Raw genomic sequence first — 21,008 nt, 5'->3', positions numbered from 1 at the left:
GCTCTCACTTCAACAGCTCCTTGTCTCTCCAGCAGTTTGTGGACTGAACTTTGAAGGCTTTCCACAGGATGGAAAGTTAACAGCTCTGTTCAAATGTAATCTTATAAGCCAAACAAACCCCACAAAAATCTTAAGGAACGGGAAAACTTGACTTGCGCAAATCCAATATTGTCTAAATAGAAGGAAAAATTACGTTTTTCACTCAGGTTTATAATAGAGCTGCCATATTTTGATTTTTTTGTGGAATAAAAATCTTACAACAGTTAGGATTATATGCCAAATACCTCTTCTGTGCCACACTCAGATATACAACAAGATAGAAAATCTGGGCTTATATTTAGATGCCATAATTTCTGATAGATCCATCACATTTTCCTATAAAATAAGGAGATTTCCAGTTACTTTAAAACCAGTATGAAAAGATGGGTTATATTTGGTTTTGAATACCACTGCTACGAAATTCGCCTGGGCAGAGTCTACTGTGGAGTAAATATGGAGCGAGCAGTGATCTGTCAGTGACATTCTCACCTTTCTGGGCTTCCTCAAATCGATCACTCTCTGCCAGCCACTGAGCATAAGGGACATAGACTTCATCTTTGAATTCAGGATGCTTTTCACTCAGAGCAAATGCCTGACATAAATAAAAAGCTCATTCTTAGAATATTGCACGGTTTAAACGGTTAAAGGTTTTAAAATATTCCATGGGATCAATCCTTCAGCTCTAAGAAAATTCACAATGAAACATATACACAGAATAGAGAGTGTAATCTATATTTTCTCCAGTATGAAACTTATGTGTTTTAAAATAAAAAGCAATCAACAACAAAAGAAAAGAAGCTTAGCATAATAACAGATTGACTATTGAAACAGAAAGACTTGAAAGTGATTATCTGGGAAATTTAGTAGATTTCCCAACAAGAGACAAAAAGTATTTGTATTTTTACTGAATGCATTTTCTAAAGAAATTGAAGTAACACTATAAATGCAGGTTAGATTCAGTTTTAGAAGACCACACCACCACCAAACACATGCTGGCATACACAATTAACTGAAATACTCTGAATCCTTCTACAGAAGCCTTCCTCCCTCATTACAATGCTGGGGGAGCCAGACATTTGCCTCCCTTTTTAGTTGCAACCAGTGACAATAAGAAGCAGTAGTTTTCAAAACACAAATCAAGGGCACACTCACTTCTTCCCAGCGATGAGTCTCCACGTGGAGCTGGACCAACGCTTTCAGGTCACCAACCTTCATGTAGGTTTCTGCAGCGTAGCCAGGGTTATCAAGTTGCTTAAAATAGAAGGCACATTTGGCCAAAGGCTCACGCTCAGCTTTATCCAGTTTTCGAGCAATTTCGATTAACCTAGGCTCAGAAGAAAGAAGACAGATGTTTGCCTTGGTGCTTTGCCTTTTAATTATTGTCATAACTTCACCTTTAATCAGTTAACATTTAATAAATATCCTAATAGTACTACCATGCAACACTGTTTAAACAGTTTCAGTAAACATTCCAAATAGCTTTTTCCTTTTGCAAACCCAAAGCCCTTCCTTCCCTCTTTGCTCACACATTCAGCTCCGTATCTCAGACTCTGCAGATGGAAGGAGGGAACATGTCCTGCATGACTCAGCGGCACAGGACACACTTCCCAACCCTGACCTGAGCAATAGGTTCCTGAATAAACAGCATCCCCTGTGCCACACAGCAAAACAGAGGCAAGGCTGGCCTGAAGGGCCTGGCAACGATCTCAAGGCAGCTCAGGAAATGACCCAAAGTGCCACGTACATTGATGAGAAACGACCAGAGACAGGAGTGGCCACAGAATTTCTAAAGACTCTGTGCTCCAGGTGACTTCTCTGCCCCCTAGATGATTATTCTTAACAGCTGAGAACAGCAGCACTGGGCTACCTGGTACAGTTACTGTGATGATCACTCTGAAGGCATTCAGACTATTTTTTAATCTCATATTGTAGATAAACCTATGCATACTCTTCTTTGCTGTAATGCATTAGTTTTTGCAACATATTTATGGCCCTACCCTCTAAACACATGTAACTTTTAAAACATTTTTAATCATAGGTGTGTTTCAGATACTCAACCTGATAAAAAGGCAGATACCAAATACATTTGGTCTTATTTTAAAATTACAGGGAAATCATAATATCTCATTCAAGCTTTTATTATATGTTATCTCTGAGGAGACAAAAAACCTACATATCCACCCAGCCATGGTTCCCGCTGATTTCGATGGCCTTCATGTGCTCTCCAGCAGAGAGGTACATCTCCACTGCTGCCTTTGGTTCATTGATATCCTTGGCCCAGTCTGCCTGTTTTTTTATCAGCATCTTTGTGTCTTTGGGATCTCCAGATCCCAGAAATTCCTGCAACAGTGCAATACAGAAGTCTGCATTATCTTCTGGTCACAAACATCATTACAGTCTAAACTCTAAAATAGATAAAGGCTTTTGTAATGAAAACCATGATGCCTCCCAAGGACAGAAATACTCCATGGAGAGCAACATGCACTGAGCCAGCCTTCAGCAGCTCATCATCAAGGCCCCATGTCTGGGAGAAAACAATGGCAAGTCTCACATTTATACAGTTTTAAATTAAAAAGAAAGCAGGAGAGTGTGGCCAGGCCCAGAGAAGGACAGTGCAGGTGCTCAGAGGCAACCCTAATGTCCCCTCCTGCTCTCTGCTAGGCCTGGTTCAGTGGATACGAGCTACAATTTCTGCAAGCTTGTCAGGAACAAGCCTTTCCAAAACAAAATGGTACTAATCTAAAAACTCTAATGGATAATTCCAAGTTTTAGATTTTCTCTTGCAAGCCAAGCAGGTATGGATTCCTTCTCAATGACAACTCAGTCCCAGCCCACGCTCAGCCAACAGCAGCACATCCACTTAATCACACACTGGCATCAGGATGTCCCACCACAAATCAACTGAAGGCTGAAATAATTATCAAGTGTCTTTGCAGGAAACAAGGTATTTTAAAAAATATATCCATTAAGTTCTTTTATAATACCAGAACCACAGCTGCTCAAAAGTGAGAGTGCTCTGAAGCACTGCTTGGACTTGTGGAAGGAATGCAAACACCAAGCCTGGACCCTGCGTTGACAACCATTTTGGAAATATTTCTAATAGTTAGTTCAGCTTCTTCTGCCAGTACTAAAGCTCTGGCACCATATGGTTCACATCTGTTGACATCATGTGCCAGGAAAAAAATATAAAACCCCCCTTCAACACCAGAAGATCGATTAAGGGCAATTTTGACTGTTAACAGAACAGGCTACTGCCCATTAAACAGCTTCTATCAAAAGAAAATCAGAACAGAGGAGAAATGACAGGTGGGAAAAGAGTGGAAAACTGTATATCCTCTATGTTTCTGGCAAATTCTGACTGAAGTTTAAAAAAACAGAACCAAAGCAACAAATGGGCAAAAACCTGTACACCAGGTCTGCTTCACCACTGCAATTCAGCAGCTCCCTGCTACAGCCAGAAGTGCACCCCATCTATGCCAGCTCCAATTGAGCCCCAGGCCTGCCTCCTGCAGCACAGCCCTGCTCCAGGAGCAGCTACACAGGTATCCCAATGGCCTCTGAATACGCAAAACTGCACTCCAGAGTGAAGTCAAACAATCTGTTTTCCAGCTTAGGTCACCAAAATAAGCCCCAAATCAAAAGTTAAGCTCAGCTTCCCACAGTATAAAAGGTTTTTTGTGAGTTGCCAGTAATTAGTGATCTGGTGCTGTGATAAAGAGCCTGTGACCAGATATCAAAGGACTCCCAACCTCTGCCTCCAGTCTGGACCCTCCATCCAGACCTCATCAAAGTCATGCACAAGAAACCAGGTTCTGTGGGTCCCTTTGAATAATTCTGGCAGCATCAGTGAAAACAGCACCACAAAAACACACCCCTCCCCCATGTATTTTTCCTTGGATAAATAACTTGAAAACAAGGGGAGTTTACATGCTCTTCCATGTCCTGTGCACTCCCTGCACAAGAAGCTGCCTTACAAAGCACCTTAAATTTCTCAGCATGGAATCACTCTGAAGTATAGGAGACATGAGACCTCTTGCTCTCTACTGGTTAAATTTAGACATGACTGCAGCCAAGAATTAAAAGATTCTTACAAAGACTTATGGGAACATTTTCCTGTATGAATTACATTTATGTTCAAGAGGAGCCAAAACACTGAAGCTAACAAAGACTCATCAGCCAAAAATAGCGGAAGTCAGGCTTACATCAGCAAAGCCCCCAAATGTTTCTGTTGAGCTCTCGGAAGAAAAAGATCTCTGCAGCATGGCTTGGGGAATCTCTGCTAAAGAGTTTCTGTGCATGTCATGGTGAATTCCTTGTCCTGGATTGGGCAGAATAGGGCTCTGATGAGTGATGAATGAGACTAAATAGTGCATGCATTCTCGGGGATTTTGATAAGAAAACACCACAGAAGACTTAAAAGCCAAGTAATGCTCCTTATCACCATATAAAAACATCACTTTTCAGAATTATATTCAATTTATTCCTACATGGAACAGAGTTTTAAAAAAAGCCAAGACACTGAATCTTTGGAAGAAATTCTGTAGTAAACAAAAATATTCTAGGTTAGCATATTACGCAGTTTTAAAATGCATCGATATAGATCTGACTTACTCCTACCCATATATTTTTATTATAACGTGGGTACTACCTTGTCATCTTTGGAGGACAAACAGACAAAAAGAGACTCTCAAATGAGATAATGGAAAAGGAGTCATAAAACCAAACTTTTTCATTTTGAAAGAAAGAAAATTACTATGGATAATACTATGTAATCACAAGGTCCACTAAAAGAATTCACTGAAAAGCCCTGAATTTCCACAGCCATATTTGAGACTCTACAAAACACAACCTGCTGCCTTGGTAGCAGTCTCTGAAGGAAAATGCCACCATTACACCCAGGCCAGAGACACTTTGCCCCTTATAAACCAAAAGACCTCCAAACAAATACCTGAGAAAATGGAATTGGAATTCAAAGCCCACAGTTCTTTTGTAGGTCACACATTGGAAACAGTGAGAGGTACATCAGAATTTCTGCATTTGAAGCCCAGGTGCCAGGTCCTACCTTTGCATGCTCGAACATGCGGAGGTCCGAGTACATCTCCAGGGCCAGGTTTTCGTGGCCGCTCCTCTTGTACAGCTTTGCTGCCTCGTGGAATTTTCCCTGGTAGGCATAAACATCTGCCAGGAACAGCTCCTGGTTGTTCTCTCCGTGCTTTTTCCGATCCTGGAAAAACAGAAAAACCTAAGAGAGATGTAGAAAATATTCTAGATGATCAGCACCTAGGCGAGAAATAGCCTTTGAGGAATTAGATTTTCAGGCTTAGATTTTAACTGCTAATAATTAAAAACCTGTAACGGGGTAGCATAATTATGCCTCTCCTACATTTCTGGTGAATTTATAATTAAAGAATTAAATCCCTCCTTAATTAAAATTATGAAGAGCAAAATTAAATGTCACTATACAAACCAAAGTGATGAAAAGTCACTTCTCTTGATTTCACACAGGAAAATGAACACATGCTATCATTATGCCAGTCTATTTTAAAAAAGGCATCTGATGGGCTCCTCATTTTCTCCCTACAATCTCACCAGCATATAATTTGGCTACATTAACAATATGTGCAGGTGGGATGACAAACAGGAGGATAACTGCCAGCAATAAGTAGATTCAGGATGTATGTTAGCCTGTCTCTGAATACAAACCAGTGACACCTCCACTGTCCCCACATGCAAGAGCTCACAGATTTGGGTCAGCACCAGTCACTTCCAGAGCACCTGTACATGTTCTCCTGGAAACCAGAACTGCTTGTTCTGTTCTGGCCTGGGAAGGGACCATGAGGACAGCTTTAGTGCAGAGCCATGCAGTAACCTCCCATGTGTGTGCAGAGCCATGGAAAAACCCTGCACATGAATCAAACTGCAGCAGGACCCTGACTCTGAGGGACCCAGTACAGGTTTGCACACATGTGTGTGTGTGTTTCCATGTGTGCGCCTTATCCTGTGTATTGGACACACCACTACCCTGCCTGGGATAAAATTATTGCTGCAGTTAGCCCACATCGTATGGAAACACAGAGCTGTGAACTGAATTTAAAGAAAACTGCATGCAAGGGGAAAAGCATTCCACCAGCATCCAAATTCAATCCTCTGCTGCCAGAGGGTCTCAGCCATCATTCCCTGGCCATGCTGACTGACTGGGCTGACACTGAGCTGGTGTTCAAAGTTTCCTTCAAAACCTGCGTTAAATGAATAATCAGAGGACTTGTTACACCCTTTTTTGAAGACTCCACAGAATCTTGCCAGATAGAGATGGCAACCATGTTTGTCTGTCATCAACTGGGAAAGAAAAAGTGTCATTACTGAGAGAAAATCATGTTATTAATGGAACATGTGTGCTTAGTTACACCCCTACAAGCCTTAAAAGGAATCCAATCCACTGCAGGCGAGAGTAAGTGGGGATGTAGAACTCACTGTAAAAGGAGCATTTTCAGGATGTGTGAAAGTTAGTTTATGCCTATTTTTAGGGGGATTCTTTCTTACTTAACAGAATATGACATGACAAATCCAGAATATCCTCAATAAATGAAGATCTGGAGAAGCATATGTGGAAAAGAAAGGTTACTACTGGTGAGAAAACACTCTCACCTACCTATACCCTTGGAAAAAAAAAAAAAGAAAACTAACTGAAAAAGGGGCTCTTAATGCAGACCTTTGTCCTGTGCTAGAGAAAAGTTCACTGCAACCAGCTGGCATTTTGACAGCATCAGGACAGCTCTGCAGACATGAAGACAAGGAGTGTATCTTTTAAGAGAAGGTGTAAATCTAATTAACACAAGGAAGAGGAATTCCCTTTATGCCATTTCCAAGCATTAAGCATTATCTTGCCATCTCTGCAGAAGCACAAGGGTGATGAGTGTATTTTCAAGTGCTCATGACAGACAGTTATTGTTGAGTGAAATTCTATCAAGAAGTGTGAAAAGAATAGGAAGGAGTGATTAGAGCACAGTATAGAAGTATGGAATCCCAAATTCTATTTCCAGTTGTCACAGACATGTCATGAGACCCCAAGTTTGTCATTTCATTTCTCTAGGCCTGTGTCTGTCTCTGCAAGGAGGAGATAATAGTAATTACCCACCTCCAGGGGGGAGGGAAAGGCTTAATGAACTCATGTTTATGAAATATTCTGTACTAAGCTCCATCAGCACAGTAGTATTTTACCAATTATTAATTAAATACTGAACATTTTTCCAGTTCTCCTGAAGACAGTTTCAGAAGTTCTCATCCCACACACACATTTTGGTCCACAAAGTTCCAATCCTATGATTAGAGCTTGAGTCACCTCTACTAACCAGGATTTTTCACTTCAAACACATTTCCAACAGTCAGAAGCACTATCCAAACAAAAGTCATTCCAAAACAGAAAGTACTGAATTTGGTACAGCAGTAACTTTAAGAAAATACACTTTCTTGTACACTGGCTTACCTCTATGCTGCTGATCAGTTCTAAATATCGAAGGTCTCGTACTCTGGTAAATGCCTATTGAAAATAATTTTAAAAAAAGAGTAAAAGGCATTAACTTGAAAACCCAGAAAACACTAAATATTATTCTGCATGAATCAAGCTGTCTTCATGCAAAAAGGACAGGCAGAAGTCTGCTGGGTTTGGGTTTGTGTAGTCCCAAACCTGAAGGGCTCTGACTGAGTTGTGACAGGAAATGAGACAAGGCACAACAGGAGCAGCTCGGCACAGCAGGCAGCCGGAGCCGAGCCTATCAGTCCCCCAAGAAATACAAAGTGTCAATTAAAATATTACGCGCTTTTATTCTGGCTATTTTATAGCTTCTCCATTTTGATGTGAGGTGTGACACAGACAAGGAAATTTCAGGAAACTGTTACAAGGAAGGGCACATAACAGATCGTATTGTCAAAGCCGGCTGCATATGCTCCTAGTTTTTAAACCATTCTGAAAATCCAGCATGAAAGGAGCTCAGAGAGAGGAAAGGAAGTAAGAAGACGATAAGATAAAAGTACTTTAAGACAGTGTAATATCTTTGCAAATGGAGATAAATGTGCAACCCAAAGTCTCAAGTGGCAAAGTCACGTGCAAGTTGCAGCAGCTCAGCACTTATTCCTGACATGCATCACAAAACAGAAATTTAACTCTTTGGGCTGCACATTCAAGACTTCCAACCAAATTGAAGAGGGCACAGAATATTCTGCTTACATCGGATTGAACTAGGAACTGTAAGAGCCTTTAATGTCAAGAAGCTGCTTTTGTTTGAATTAATCCGCTCTAATTCTAAGAGGGCACTTCTTAAAAATTCCAAGGAGGCACTAAAAACTTCTTTTCAAAAGTATCTATTTGCATAAAGCCATCCATGAGACTGGAATTATTCTGATGCCTCCACTTAAGAAAAAAAAAAAGCATTTAATTTCCTTTTTTTTAAAAAAATCTGTTATTAAAAGATGTCTATCACTTTAGACCATTCTCAGTGTATTTTTAGAATGTTTTGTCTTTCATACAATATTCATGACATTGAACTCAAGTTTGCTCTCTCTTACTTGAGATGGCGAAAGAAAATAGGGAAGTATTTTATGCCAGAGAAAACTCAGCTCTTCAGTCTATGCCCACTTACAGACCACTCCCCAAAGCAAGGCACACCAGAGAGGAAAGGACTGAAATGATACTGGCCCAGCACCACTGCCTTCACACAGCCTCAATGGGAGATAACAAAGAGTAGGAAATCTTCACACTTGTACTGACGTTATATTAAATGTTTAGGGGGGACAAGGGCAAGTTTGTAGCACTAAGGAAGGTGGGGGCCAAAGGCAGGTGAGCATCCTCTGCTGCCACCCGGTGGGCACTGCTTCCCAGTTCGGCTCCCCTAAACCCATCAACGCATTTCCCAGATGAAACCATTTTCTTTCTGTCAAACACCTTGATTTAGAACATGGCATTTATCTAGAGAGATACATTAGATTTCAGTTCAAAACCTCATCTCAAAATCATGAGTTTATAACAAACAATTGCTTTGTTTGTGGAATAAGACACAAAAGACAAACAAGACAGTAACCCAGGAGTGCCACGCATTCCAGCCACAAAACATGCATTATAGTCATACACACACACACACACAGACACATATAAATATCAAACCCAAGCTTTCTGCTAAACGAGTAAACAAATGCTTTACCTTTTTAGCAGTTTCAAATTCCAGCCCTTCCAAGGCTTCCATGGCCAGCTCTCTCCAGTCAGCATCAGTCACTCCTAAACATGCAATTTGATAGGCTTCTTTAAACATTTTTCGTTCCAGATATTGATACATGGGTGCAGACTGAGGATTGTCATAGAAAAAAACATGTATCAGAAAGCATAATACTGAGATATATTAGTGAAATTTTCTACATATATTGGGAAAAAAATATATTCTAATTACAACCATTACAAGCTGCCCAGAGAATAAACATCTCAGTTTTGTACACAGACAGAACAACATTCTGGGGTGATCTTTATCTTATCTTTACACAAGCTGGGTTAATTACATTCCAAACTCATCCATTTTGACATCTTCAGTTCCCTGCAATATTAGGAAGTAGTTAAGGATGCGAATTCTTCTGGGCATTGAGCAGGCTAAATATGACGTACACTGAGCTTTTTAGCACTGTGGAAGCAGAGCAAAGGAGGGGCAGTGTGCTCTCAAGGGCCAAGAGCAGGAGGAGTGGTGTGTCCCTGGAAACACCCTGACACACAGGAAGGGGGAGTAAAGCAACCCTCCTGCCCCAACCAAGAGGACAAAGCTGTGCTACCAAGGCTGTGACTTGGTACAAAGCACACTGGGGCTTTCGAGGACCTGCCCCAAAGGAAATCCCCGGGGGGAGCTGCCAGCTGCTGCAGGGTGACACACAGGCAGATGTGGGTCTGCAGCCACAGAGCCCTCTGAGGGAACAGGGAGCCCGGCAGCACCACTGCCTTAGCCTGGCTTTGCAACCCCAGCATGATGCAGGTCTCTTTATGTGTTACTTTTACCAGTTTATCCGAACACTGTACACCCTTTGCTACTCCCTCTCTCCAAAAGCACAGCTTTGGAGAAGCTACCTCTGAGATGCTGCACAATAATTCTGTGGCATCTTGGTGCCTACAGCATGCCAAAGGCAGACAGGAGTGTTCAAAGCCTGGTGATCCTGTCTGTGGCTGCCAACCACCCTGGACAAGGCAGAGCCTCACCAAGGACCTGCCCAGGGCCTCAGGGGACAGAGGGTCTGTAACACAGGTGTCCATCAGTCAATACAAGCACAGGACATTCTGCTTTATTCATCGATTCTCAGAGGCAAGTCCTGCACACTCCTGGATGCACAGTCACAATCCTTTTACTTTCTTTTTTTGCTTTGTTTTTTTTTTACTTCAATGATGACAGAAATCAGCATTTTATGGAAGGCAATTCCTAAATTTTGAATATGAAGACCACACAGGTACTAAACATTCAGACTAAAATATTCCGTTTAAATATTGCCTAAAGACATCTAGATGAAGCAACAATAAAACAGTATTTTATGTATTCATGAAAAATGAAATCACAATGGATAAAAGTTATATAGAAGAGCAAAAATCCTCAGGAGGTAAGGCCTGCACTATATTAAATTATGTGCATTTGCAAGTAGAAAGGGAGAATCAGAGACAATTACCAACAGCAAAAAGGAAGTTAGCTTAATTAATGCCAAAGAAAGAAAAATAAAATAGATGACACAATATAACTTAAATAACAACGAAGGAAGTGTGAACAGCAATCATTTTAGTAATGAAATACAAGTAAATCTCAGAAAAGCTTCTTCACTTGTTAAACATTCATGTTTATGAGATATAAAGCAACACTTAATGAGATTAAAGGATTACCTGCGGAACTTCAACTGCTGACATAGAGAAAACATGAAGGCAGAAGATCTTGGAGCCATTGTAACCCACAACAAAGCCTTGCAGTTTTTGCTGGTGGACAGGGAAGTTGCTAGCTTTGATATTGAGGTAACCCCCTCCAGAAAAGCAAAGCATATCCTCACACTGGGTATTCCAGGCCACACTATTTGCATTGGGTTCCTAATGAGGAAAACATCTCAGGATTACAACTGATGCAATCACATCTTTGCTGAGAAACATGCCTCCTTCAGCTGGAGTGTTTGACCCATTACAGCCTGGTGTGTACACACACACAGATTATTTACATTTGCAATATCCTAAAGCCTAGAATATTCCTAAACAGATTCATTTGGGATGTATTTCATATTTTAATACTCAGCTATAATTGTCTTGCCTTTTATGTATATTTACTAGCAATCTCTAGAATCAATCTGTAAAACATAATACCAAATTCCACAATAATATACTGCTAGTTAGCACATTTAATTGATCATTTCTCAGTCCATTACACAAAGGAAGTTGCAGACCCTATCTTGCAGCACTCCATCCTTGTTTCCAGTATGTTCTGAAAACATTTAATCAACATTAATAAGTGACTGCTAAACTGCCAATGAAGAGAGCATTATCATGATTCCTTTTATAGTCTATGAATACCCAACGAACAAAGATGTTTAGGCTTTAATTCTGTTCGTACTAATGATAAAACTAAAATGCTCATTAACTGTAATGCTTCAGAGGGAAGCAGGGCAGAGTTCTAAATTAAACTGAAAAGGTCACATGTCTAAGAGCTCTTTATTCAGCTGTTGCTCACATAGATTTCCTGTCTTCTCATTCCTACTCCCCCCTCTCTGAGAGGGTGGTTTTGATAAACAGATCACAGTTAAATTCTATAAGATGTGATTAATAGCTTAAATGAGTTACGCGAATTTCTGCACAGCAACACTTTTGGGATGCTCTGTGCACCAAACTACTTCCTGCCCTCCTGCTCCCCCGTTTAAAAACCCCAGCAAGTGCTGATGCTCACCTGGAACAGGAGCTCCTTGGTGTGGATGTCGTAGACCAGGCAGGTGTCGTTCTCGTCCACCACGGCCAGCTTGCTGCGCGACGCGCTCATGTCCAGGCAGCGCACGGCCGTGGCCTGCTTCAGCAGCACGATCGCCAGCGCGTTGTCCACGAAGATCTTCAGGATCTAGGCACGTTGGAAACAAACTCGCTCAGACTGCTCTGTCCCCAGAACTGGAAACAGCACAGCGCATAAAACCTTCAGTGCTGTCTGAAGCATGAAATTGCAAGCTTTTTCAGAGACAAACTGCTATAAAATTAGGGAAATGCTTCCAGTTTGTCTCCTGAGCAGCCTGGCTGATACAACACGCTCTAGGTCGCAAGCCTATACAGATAAATCAGATGCCATGCATCCTGGACTCTCCACTAGTCAGGCAATTTCATTAATACAGGAATACATTACACACAGAAGACACACAGGATCTCAATATCCTTGCTATCAGTACCTCTGGGCTCCAGTTTGGCACATCCAGCTGCCACCTGGCGGGTGAAACAGACAGCCCCCACACCTGGAGAACAGCCACACCCTCACAAGTTGTCATCAGGAGAAGTGTACACATCTCCAACCCCCACTAAAGGCAAACCTGCTCTCTTCACCAAGAACTCAATCTTGTCAGTTGGTACTAACAACTCACAGACCTCCAGACCCAGTTAAACATATTTGCATGAATTTTATTGTCAGAGAATGTGAAAGACGGAAGTAATTAATTTTTAATCCCAAAATGAGACTGTCAAATAAAATTCTAGGTTGTAGAAGAGCCTGCTGCTCCTAAGGTCTCCCTCTAAGAGCACAGAACACGTTTTGTTTGCAGTGGAAAGACACATACCAGAGATGATGTGTTACCTGACCATTCTTCAGACCAACTAAGAGGCCTTCTCTTCCTGGAGGTCCTCCAATTACTTTGATGTAACGAATAAGAGATTCCATCAGCCATTCTCGTTCTTTAACACCACTAAATGAGAGGCACTGCAGTCTCTTCTCCTAAGGACACAGTAAGGTATAAAACACAGCCTGGAGGTGAAGACAAAAATCTGTGTCTGATGTGTGATGTCTATACCTATACTAGCAGGTGTGTCTACTTCTACATTTAAAAATCATAAAGTCAAATACTCAGTTTAATGGGTGAATTCTTTAAGATTTTCCAACCCTATGAGCAAACAAAAACAAACACCCCCAATCTTCTTCTAGTAGCTCTCTCCTACCCAAAAGAACCCCTGGATTCTGTGCTAATTTATCAAATTCACTCTAGAGCCTGCTTTACTGAACCTGAGTCACCTGAGCCACGCCACAGTGGCTGCCCAGCAGCATGTGAGCACTGCAGGGCACAGCAGGACTGCCTTGGGAAGTGCTGCAGCAGATCCCACAGGACACTCATGTCCTGCCAGCCACTGTCTGGGACAGCTGCCTTGAACACTGAACACACCCCAAGACTACTCTAGTTTTATATGGCACATACCTGGCATAAAATAATGTGATCTGAACACACCACCAGCAAGTTACATTCGAATTTCTTAATGATCTTTTCCTTCACCCGATAGTACATATCTGCAGAGTCATCCGAGTACAACTCATAAATGAGGATTTTCTCTGGCATCTGGATGGCTAATCTGTTTTTGTAGATTGCAATTTTCTTCACAAGCTCTCTGCCTTTTATCCTAACTAGAAAGAAAAAACACCAAAATGATAAAGTATAAGCTGACACAAAAATAATACACAGAAATCAGAGAACTAATACACCAAAACTGAATCTCCCTAGAGCACTTCTAAAATTCAAAGCACATTCCTGCTCGGATAGGTTTGCTGCTCTGCATCTATGTAATCTACTATCCCTGTCAGTTTACCACCCTCTGTGAACAGCACATTCTGGAGCAGTGCTTCGAATCCTTGCCATAAAAAGACAGCGGAAATGGAGAAACAAAATACGCACAAATGTTTGAGGCTACAAGTAAGGAAAATAAAAGCTAAATATAACACATAGTATTTTTATCTAATTTTCAGAGATTAAAACCTTATTTTAAGAGCCCCTGTCCCTCCCAGTCTCCTTGCCAATCCCCACATCTTTCATTAAACTTGTCAGTGCTGAACTTGCACATTCCAAGTTTGCCCTCTCCTCGTCCAAAGTGTGTTCCATAGTTTGACTGCCAAAGTAGCAACAGCCCGTCATGTTCATGCAGCGTATATTCCAAGTGTCCTGATGGATATTAATTAAAACAAGCTGCATGAGGCCTTGGCCTGCTTGCAAGTGTGGAATTACCTTTTTGCTCTGTGATGAGGTGCTGGACAATAACATCGGTCATGTTGTCCCTGTAGGCGTAGCGGTCTTTATAGAGGCCATGGACAGTGCTGAAAATCAGCTGGTAGAAGGAGATTGTTCCATCCTGACACCCTACTGCCTGAACACAAGAAGGGAATGATTTCAGTTAATTGGTACAAACAGGTGAGACTTGGTAGAGCGTGTGGTGTTTTCATGAAGACTGTGTCCCTTTTCCTGCATAATGAATAGACCAACACCAGCTACGCTGACTTATATTTAACCATGGCACAAGTGCACTGAGAATGGACTGACCTCACCACAGACCATGGAGACCACCATGCTGGGGAGGGGCTTGGGTTTATTTGGTTGGGTTTTTGGTTAGATTTGATTAGACAAACACACAGAGGGGGTGTGTTTGTTTGGTCACTTTTAAATTTGCTTTAATTGTCTTCCCACTTGTACAGGACTCAAGAGAGCAGCATTTTAGGCTGACAGTTGCCCTGCAGGCATTTTCTTCCCATCATGGAATTAGATTTGATCAAGTCCAGAAGTTATTAGGTGATATTTTAAATTATTTTTCCCTCCTCTTTTTTAACCAAAATGCAGCAAATGCCTTACCACTTGAGAGCAGGTGTTATGCTCCTTAGATCCTTCCTACAGCTCAGGTTTTACTTTTGTGAGATATATGTAATTGCAGTGGTAGTTATAGGACCTCCCTCGTCACTGCTGAAGTTCTACTGCCTCGGCAGGAATGTCCAAGCAACTAAGCTGAAAATGTATGATCTTACTTTAAGTAAAAAATTCCCTGTGAAAATGTTAGAAAAACGTCCCTACTCACCACATAGTTGGAGTCTGGTTTAACTTTGCAGGTCCACACCCAGCTGCTCTGCTCTCCCACAGTGCCCAGGCGTACCCCGTCCCTTGTGAAGAGAGAAACCTGTCTGTCTGAACCTCCCAGCAAGAGATACTCTCCTTTAGTAAAGTAGCTGATGCAGCACGGGTCAAAATTGAGCACTCTGTCCTTCCCAATCTACAAGGGAAAATAAACAAAAAAAAAAAAAAACCAAAAAAACCAAACAATCCAAAACATTAACAAAAGGATCATTTCATCTTTCCTGAAAACAAGTGCCATCACTGACACCATTCATCTCCTCCATGCATGGCCTTTCAACACCCAGAACCACTGGCTATATTAAGATTCCCGAAGGTCGTTCTAAAATACATCCAAGAATCCATCCAGTCCCAAACCATTCTGCCCAGAACACAACTCACAAAACCCCTTTAACCAGCTGAAAAAACCCACAAAGATGTTCTCTACAAACCAGTGAACCATGTCACACAAGTCAGCAGAGTTGTAAGGGCTTTAATGGAAGAATTGTGAGACTGCAGCTGAGCTGCTATGTGAGAAATAAGAGCTGAAGGAGGAATGGTTAAAAAAGTAGACTCATAAAAGGCTGGGAAAACAGAAGATGTTTAATGAAATTAATAAAGCACCTGTATACAAGTATTTTGATTGTGGGACACAAAATAGAACCAAAAATATCCTGTGACTCTTGAATAAACTCTCTAAGACATACCTGCTTGCCACTCAGGTGGTAAAAGGAAAGCTTCTGACCCCAGTCTGCCACAGCTAAAATGTCATTGCGTTCATCTCTGCCAAAAAAAAACCACTAACTAGTAATTCTACAGCAATTTAATTAACAAATCTCTCAGAGCAACAGAACCAAGTCACAGAATAGTAGAATTCACTTCATGCTACTCTTTAAAAGTCACAAACTGAAAGGACAGCAGTTTGTCATTTAAATCTCTGGAAAACAGCTTGGGGACACAAAATCACAACTGGTATCCTCTACAGGAATAACTCAAAGCTTGAGGGGGGGAACAGGGACACAACAAGAAGAAATGGCCTCAAGCTTTGCCAGGGAAGGTGTAGGCTGGGTATTGGGAAAATTTCTTCCCTGAAAGGGCTGTCCAGCAGGGGTGGAGGGATTTAAAAGCTGTGTGGATGTGGCACTTGGGGACAGGTGTTAGTGGTGGCTTTTGCACTGCTGTGGGAGTGGTTGGATTTGATGTCTCAAAGGGCTTTTTCAATCTAAACAATCCCATGTCTCCAATCTAAACTTGTTCCCAGGTTCTCTATTCAGTTGAAGACTGGCAGCAAAGCCAAAACCCCAATATATAATCACTTAAAGAAGGTAACACATATGGGAATTAACCTGCTCCAGCAGGGATAAAAGTCAAGCCTTCTGCAATCAATGAGCCAAGGATTATCTATTCAGAATGAAAAAAGGGAAGGATGAAATTATTTACCTGGAAGGATTCCAACAAATTGACCATACTGGAGAGGAAGAGCCCCCTGGCCTCTCTATTTTCACTTTCTCATCACCATTTTTGTTCCTTATGCTGACAATGCCGTTGAACATCCCCAAAGCAAGGTACTGGCCATCATTTGTCCAGCTGAGAAAACACATACACACTGAAGAGTAAACTACTACAAACAAGCAGCAGGAAGGCAGGATGATATACAGCACACTCACACAGGAATGGTAGATTAAAGTATATTTCTAAGAGGGAGTTCTGGGAATTGGCTAGTAATCCTATGGTTTGTTTATGCATCTAAATCCACATTTATAACAACAGCACTCTCTACATCAAGGACATTTTATCATATACACAGAAGTAAAATAATAAATTAAAGCTTGCAATATTTGTAACATGTGCTAAGTCAGATACAGTTTGGGGATGGCATTTAGAACATGATCAGATGGAACTGTCTGGTGTAGGACAGGGGAGGCCTAGGGTCTATTCTGGTCTCTTCTTCAATCAGATGAATGACTTCAGTTATGAATCCTTGCTTCAGGTTCCCCACACAGGCAATACCTTCTTCAGCTGAAAACATCAACAGTACAGGGAATGAACGACAAACATTGCATTGAATTATTTTTACTGTAACTTCATTTTATTGTTGTTGCACAAGAGAGATGAACAGAGGGAAAGAACAGCTAAGACACCTGCTCAAGACCAGAATCTGTCTCTGATGCCTTCAGAACGAGTTGGTTATAAACAGGACCAAGCATAACCCAACACTTTGCTACTGAAAAAGAAGGAGGGAGGAGGGAAAAGTCCTTTTTTTTAAAGCTTCCATTTTATTTGAAATGGTTTGTATTGAAACTAACTTAAATGACACAGATAACCCTTAAAACTTACCTACAGCAAGTAATCCTGCTGCTTGTTTTATGTTTAGAGACTGACTTCTGCTCCGGAGACCACAAGCCTTGATGAAAGAACACAAAAAACCAATGACAAGTATGTGCCAGAGTTCAGACTGGAAACTAATACTGTCAGAGAACTCAGCTAGGATTTTAGAGGCACCAAAGTCTTGTACACTGCTAGTGGACATTTAAATACATATAATTTATTATTAAAATGGGAAAAAAATCCATCTAAATAACGACGGTGTCTCTGTAAAAAACTCCAGTAACAGAGCAGCACATTTGATCCTGTGACCCCTCACTACTGTCCTTTCTCACCGAGTTTAAGTGGTTTAAATCAGTATCCAATGTTACTGAATGTTAGGTAGATTTGTGTCCCATCTCTCCTGAAGTCATAGAGCTGTACCTATCCATAGTTAGCTAAGCTATCCAGCTGTAATGGAATTCACTGTCTCGATGGAAAAGTTCAAGGGAGAAGACGTACCAAAATCCCCAGACGAGCAGGATGCCAACTGATGAGTGAGAGGATTGTATGAAACGCACTGGATAGAGTCATTATGCCTAGAATGAAGTTACAATCAGATTTCAATAAGTCATTCTTAAATGTCCCTTTTCTGACTTTCAGCAAGTGAGCTGAAAGCTTTAGCAGATGCCAAAATAATTGGATTGGTTTATAGTACATCAAGTAAGTCTGCTATTACTGTAAAGTAATTAAGTAATAAACCTTGTAAAAACTGTCTCCAAGTAGCAGGATTCACTGTATTTCATCAAGATTACAGCAATGCTTTGAAAAATATGAGTGAAGGTTGTATCCAAATCCTAAACCAAGCGTGCTTGTGCAGGCTCTGTGCAGTGACCAGCTAACTCCTGATAAATGTGCACTCAGGAGAACATGAAGCTGTTGCTTCAGAGGGCTGACTGAAAACAGAGCCAAATGATTGAAATCTACCAGAAGTGACAAATCCACCTTTAATTTGATCTTTGAACCAGAATTACGGTTTATTATAGAAGACTGGTCATACCATGTTTAATTTTATTCTGACCTATTCCGAGTTTCCCTAGTTCTCTGTCAGCCCTCTAAATTCACAGATTTCTCTGCATTCCCCACCTCCTTTTATGCCTTTAATTGCTTTCCTGCCTCACTCAGATACTTCAGCTGCTCTTTTCCTCCTCCCTCCCCTATCAGCCCTTTTCTCTGACCTTAGTGAACCTTCTCCCAAATCTAACAGCTCATGCTCTTTAATTGCAGCAGTGCATAATCAAAATCAGCTTCTGAGGCACAGAACTGAACAGCATCACTTACGTGTACTTCAGAATTCCTTCTAACTTTGAAGTCCAAATTATCACACTTTTATCAGCAGAGCCAGATGCGAAACGCTTGCCTAGGAATTAGAGATAAATTAAATCCCACACATACAAGAATCACTTTCACTCCAAATACTCAATCAAAGAGAGAGCAAGAAGTTCTTGAACTCGACAAGGCTCAAGTAATAAAGGGGCTGACACTGAGTGCCTGGATGTGCTGGTGCTTCCCCAGGCACAGGGAGTTCCAGTGGCTGTACTGCACCATTTCCATGGCCTTGCTAGTAATCAGTCCTTCCAGTGTTGTCCAGCCCCAGGCTGGAGATTGATGGGAAACAAGTTAAACTGGTACAGTGTCACAGGAACTCCCATCAGCCAAACAGCAGCAGCTGCAGGAAGGTCCCCCAGCCCACAGAGTGAGTCCCACTGAATGAGAGTTGTAGACCATGAGAGAACTGGAAGAAGAGTGCACTGAGCAGGTAACATATGAAGGATCAGGAGATGAGGAAGCTCTGGGACAGAGGAAATACAGGAATAAAACTCAGAGGCAGATGAGTAGTAGAAACAGGAATCTCTGAGGTGAGCCTTCTCCTCATGCTCCCCATGAATATACCCTTCACCAGTGCTAAGCCTAACACTGAAGTCAAAGAGGAGGAGCAGTAGGACCACAGCTCTTGGGTTCACAGGTGACCTTACAGGTACTTGTGCAGGTAGATCTGCACAGCAGACCACAGCCTCCACTGGACAGCAAACCCAGCACTTGCTAAGGAACAAACCCCAGCAGTCCCACGCTGCGAGCAGAACAACGCCCACTTCTCCATTTCCATGGGCAATCACCAGTGGGAGAGATGCACTCTACAAACCAGGCTAACAGTGCCCCAGGGTGCTATTTACCATCTTTGGCATAAGCCACGCAGTACACAGTGTCTTTATGTCCCTTCAAAGGCTGAATTAGGGTTCCATCAGAAGTATCATACACCTGTTCAAATGGGGAGAAAAAACCAATCCAAATATACAAACAAAAGCACTTACACAAAAAAACCCCTTCATTGAATCAGAGAACCACATTTGGGTGGGAAGGGCCTTTCAAGTTCATTCACTTCATGCCCCTGTGGAGCAGTGAGACCTTCAACTAAACCAGGTTGCTGCAAGCCCCATCCAATCTGGTGTAAACATCTCCCATGGGAGGGCTGGGATATAAAATTACTGAAGGCCAGCAGATTATGAACTTCCTTTTGTGCCTGCTTTTTGGATTTCATATAGTTCATACAAGGCAAAACATTTTCCAGCACAGAAACAGCTTTCTGTAACATGATATTCTTAGAAAGAAAGAAGTCAGTACTAGAAAATAACATGCACAAAGGACATTTTTCAACAGCTTGTTTGGCAGCTTGTTTTACATCTTATTGGTTTTTTATCTTTTATTTTTATATTTTACATCTTGCTGTTAAAACATCTCTCTACGCATTTTATGTTTAAGCATAATAAATTAACCCAAAGGAGCATCACTAAATACATAATTGTGTTAGCCCTGAAAATAACAGCTGCTGTCCTGCAATGCTGAACTCTACAATCCATCCATCCCATTTGCCCCTTCCTGCAGCTCCTACACCTGCCCCACCTGGAAGCTTCACAGGACCTGTGAGCAGCTGGTCCTGTGCTGCTCTTGCAGCAGCCCCAAGCACCCACAAACAGCTTGAGGTGAGTGTTCCCACACCTTTCCTGTCACCACAATGCCAGGACACGGGTCTGAGCCTCTGCCCTTGCCCCAGAGATTTAAGGAGATTTGCACCAGCACGGCCCCTGCGCTGTGCCAGGACTGGGGGCGGGCTCGCGGACCCCAAACCCCGGGCACCGCACAAGAGCACGAGATGACACAAATAACTTAAATCCCATTACTTTTGGAAATAGAGCTTAAAACTTGGTAAGAAATATTTAAAAGCTTCAAAACACTTTAGAATTGGCCTGCATTAATATGTATGTTACTGTGAGGCTGCACTGACAGAGATAAGGGGATTTCAGATAGGTTATATTCATAAGTTAATGTGAAAGAAATCATGCTCATACAGCTGAAAAGGAGAGAGGACAAGGAGGTTTCCCTACCAGCAGCCTGTTTCCAGCAGCAATTATCAGCTGGGTCCCATCCGGCTTGAACGCGAGGTCGTAAATGCTGCGGGAAACAAACAAACCAACAAACCAAGAACCGCGTGTCAGGAGACAGAAACTGAC

The 21,008-nt window shown here is 41.8% G+C and overlaps 1 protein-coding gene across 2 annotated transcripts in view; it reads right to left on the bottom strand.

The window, feature by feature from the left end:
* IFT122 (intraflagellar transport 122) overlaps positions 1-20,944 on the bottom strand; it is a 29,840-nt gene extending 8,896 nt beyond the window's left edge. The window contains exons 1-19 of one of the 2 annotated variants that reach the window (XM_031061640.1): positions 20,883-20,944; positions 19,674-19,758; positions 18,781-18,859; positions 17,962-18,038; positions 17,473-17,539; positions 16,576-16,722; positions 15,843-15,918; positions 15,104-15,295; positions 14,266-14,404; positions 13,468-13,670; positions 12,855-12,992; positions 11,973-12,137; positions 10,931-11,128; positions 9,234-9,374; positions 7,523-7,576; positions 5,102-5,263; positions 2,213-2,379; positions 1,192-1,363; positions 529-631 (exon numbers count right to left, since the gene is read on the bottom strand). In XM_031061640.1, the coding sequence (XP_030917500.1) occupies positions 529-631; positions 1,192-1,363; positions 2,213-2,379; positions 5,102-5,263; positions 7,523-7,576; positions 9,234-9,374; positions 10,931-11,128; positions 11,973-12,137; positions 12,855-12,992; positions 13,468-13,670; positions 14,266-14,404; positions 15,104-15,295; positions 15,843-15,918; positions 16,576-16,688 (2,023 nt within the window). In that variant the 5' untranslated portion in view covers positions 16,689-16,722; positions 17,473-17,539; positions 17,962-18,038; ... (1 more) ...; positions 19,674-19,758; positions 20,883-20,944. The remainder of the gene's footprint in view (positions 1-528; positions 632-1,191; positions 1,364-2,212; positions 2,380-5,101; positions 5,264-7,522; positions 7,577-9,233; positions 9,375-10,930; positions 11,129-11,972; positions 12,138-12,854; positions 12,993-13,467; positions 13,671-14,265; positions 14,405-15,103; positions 15,296-15,842; positions 15,919-16,575; positions 16,723-17,472; positions 17,540-17,961; positions 18,039-18,780; positions 18,860-19,673; positions 19,759-20,882) is intronic. The other variant, XM_031061641.1, reaches the window with a different exon arrangement.
* Between the last annotated feature and the right edge of the window lie 64 nt (positions 20,945-21,008).

The sequence above is a fragment of the Geospiza fortis genome, unplaced genomic scaffold, assembly GCF_000277835.1.
Source record: "Geospiza fortis unplaced genomic scaffold, GeoFor_1.0 scaffold128, whole genome shotgun sequence".
Classification (NCBI taxonomy): Eukaryota; Metazoa; Chordata; class Aves; order Passeriformes; family Thraupidae; genus Geospiza; species Geospiza fortis.
Note: the sequence above shows the minus strand (reverse complement) of the source record. Positions and strands in the feature narration are given on the sequence as shown.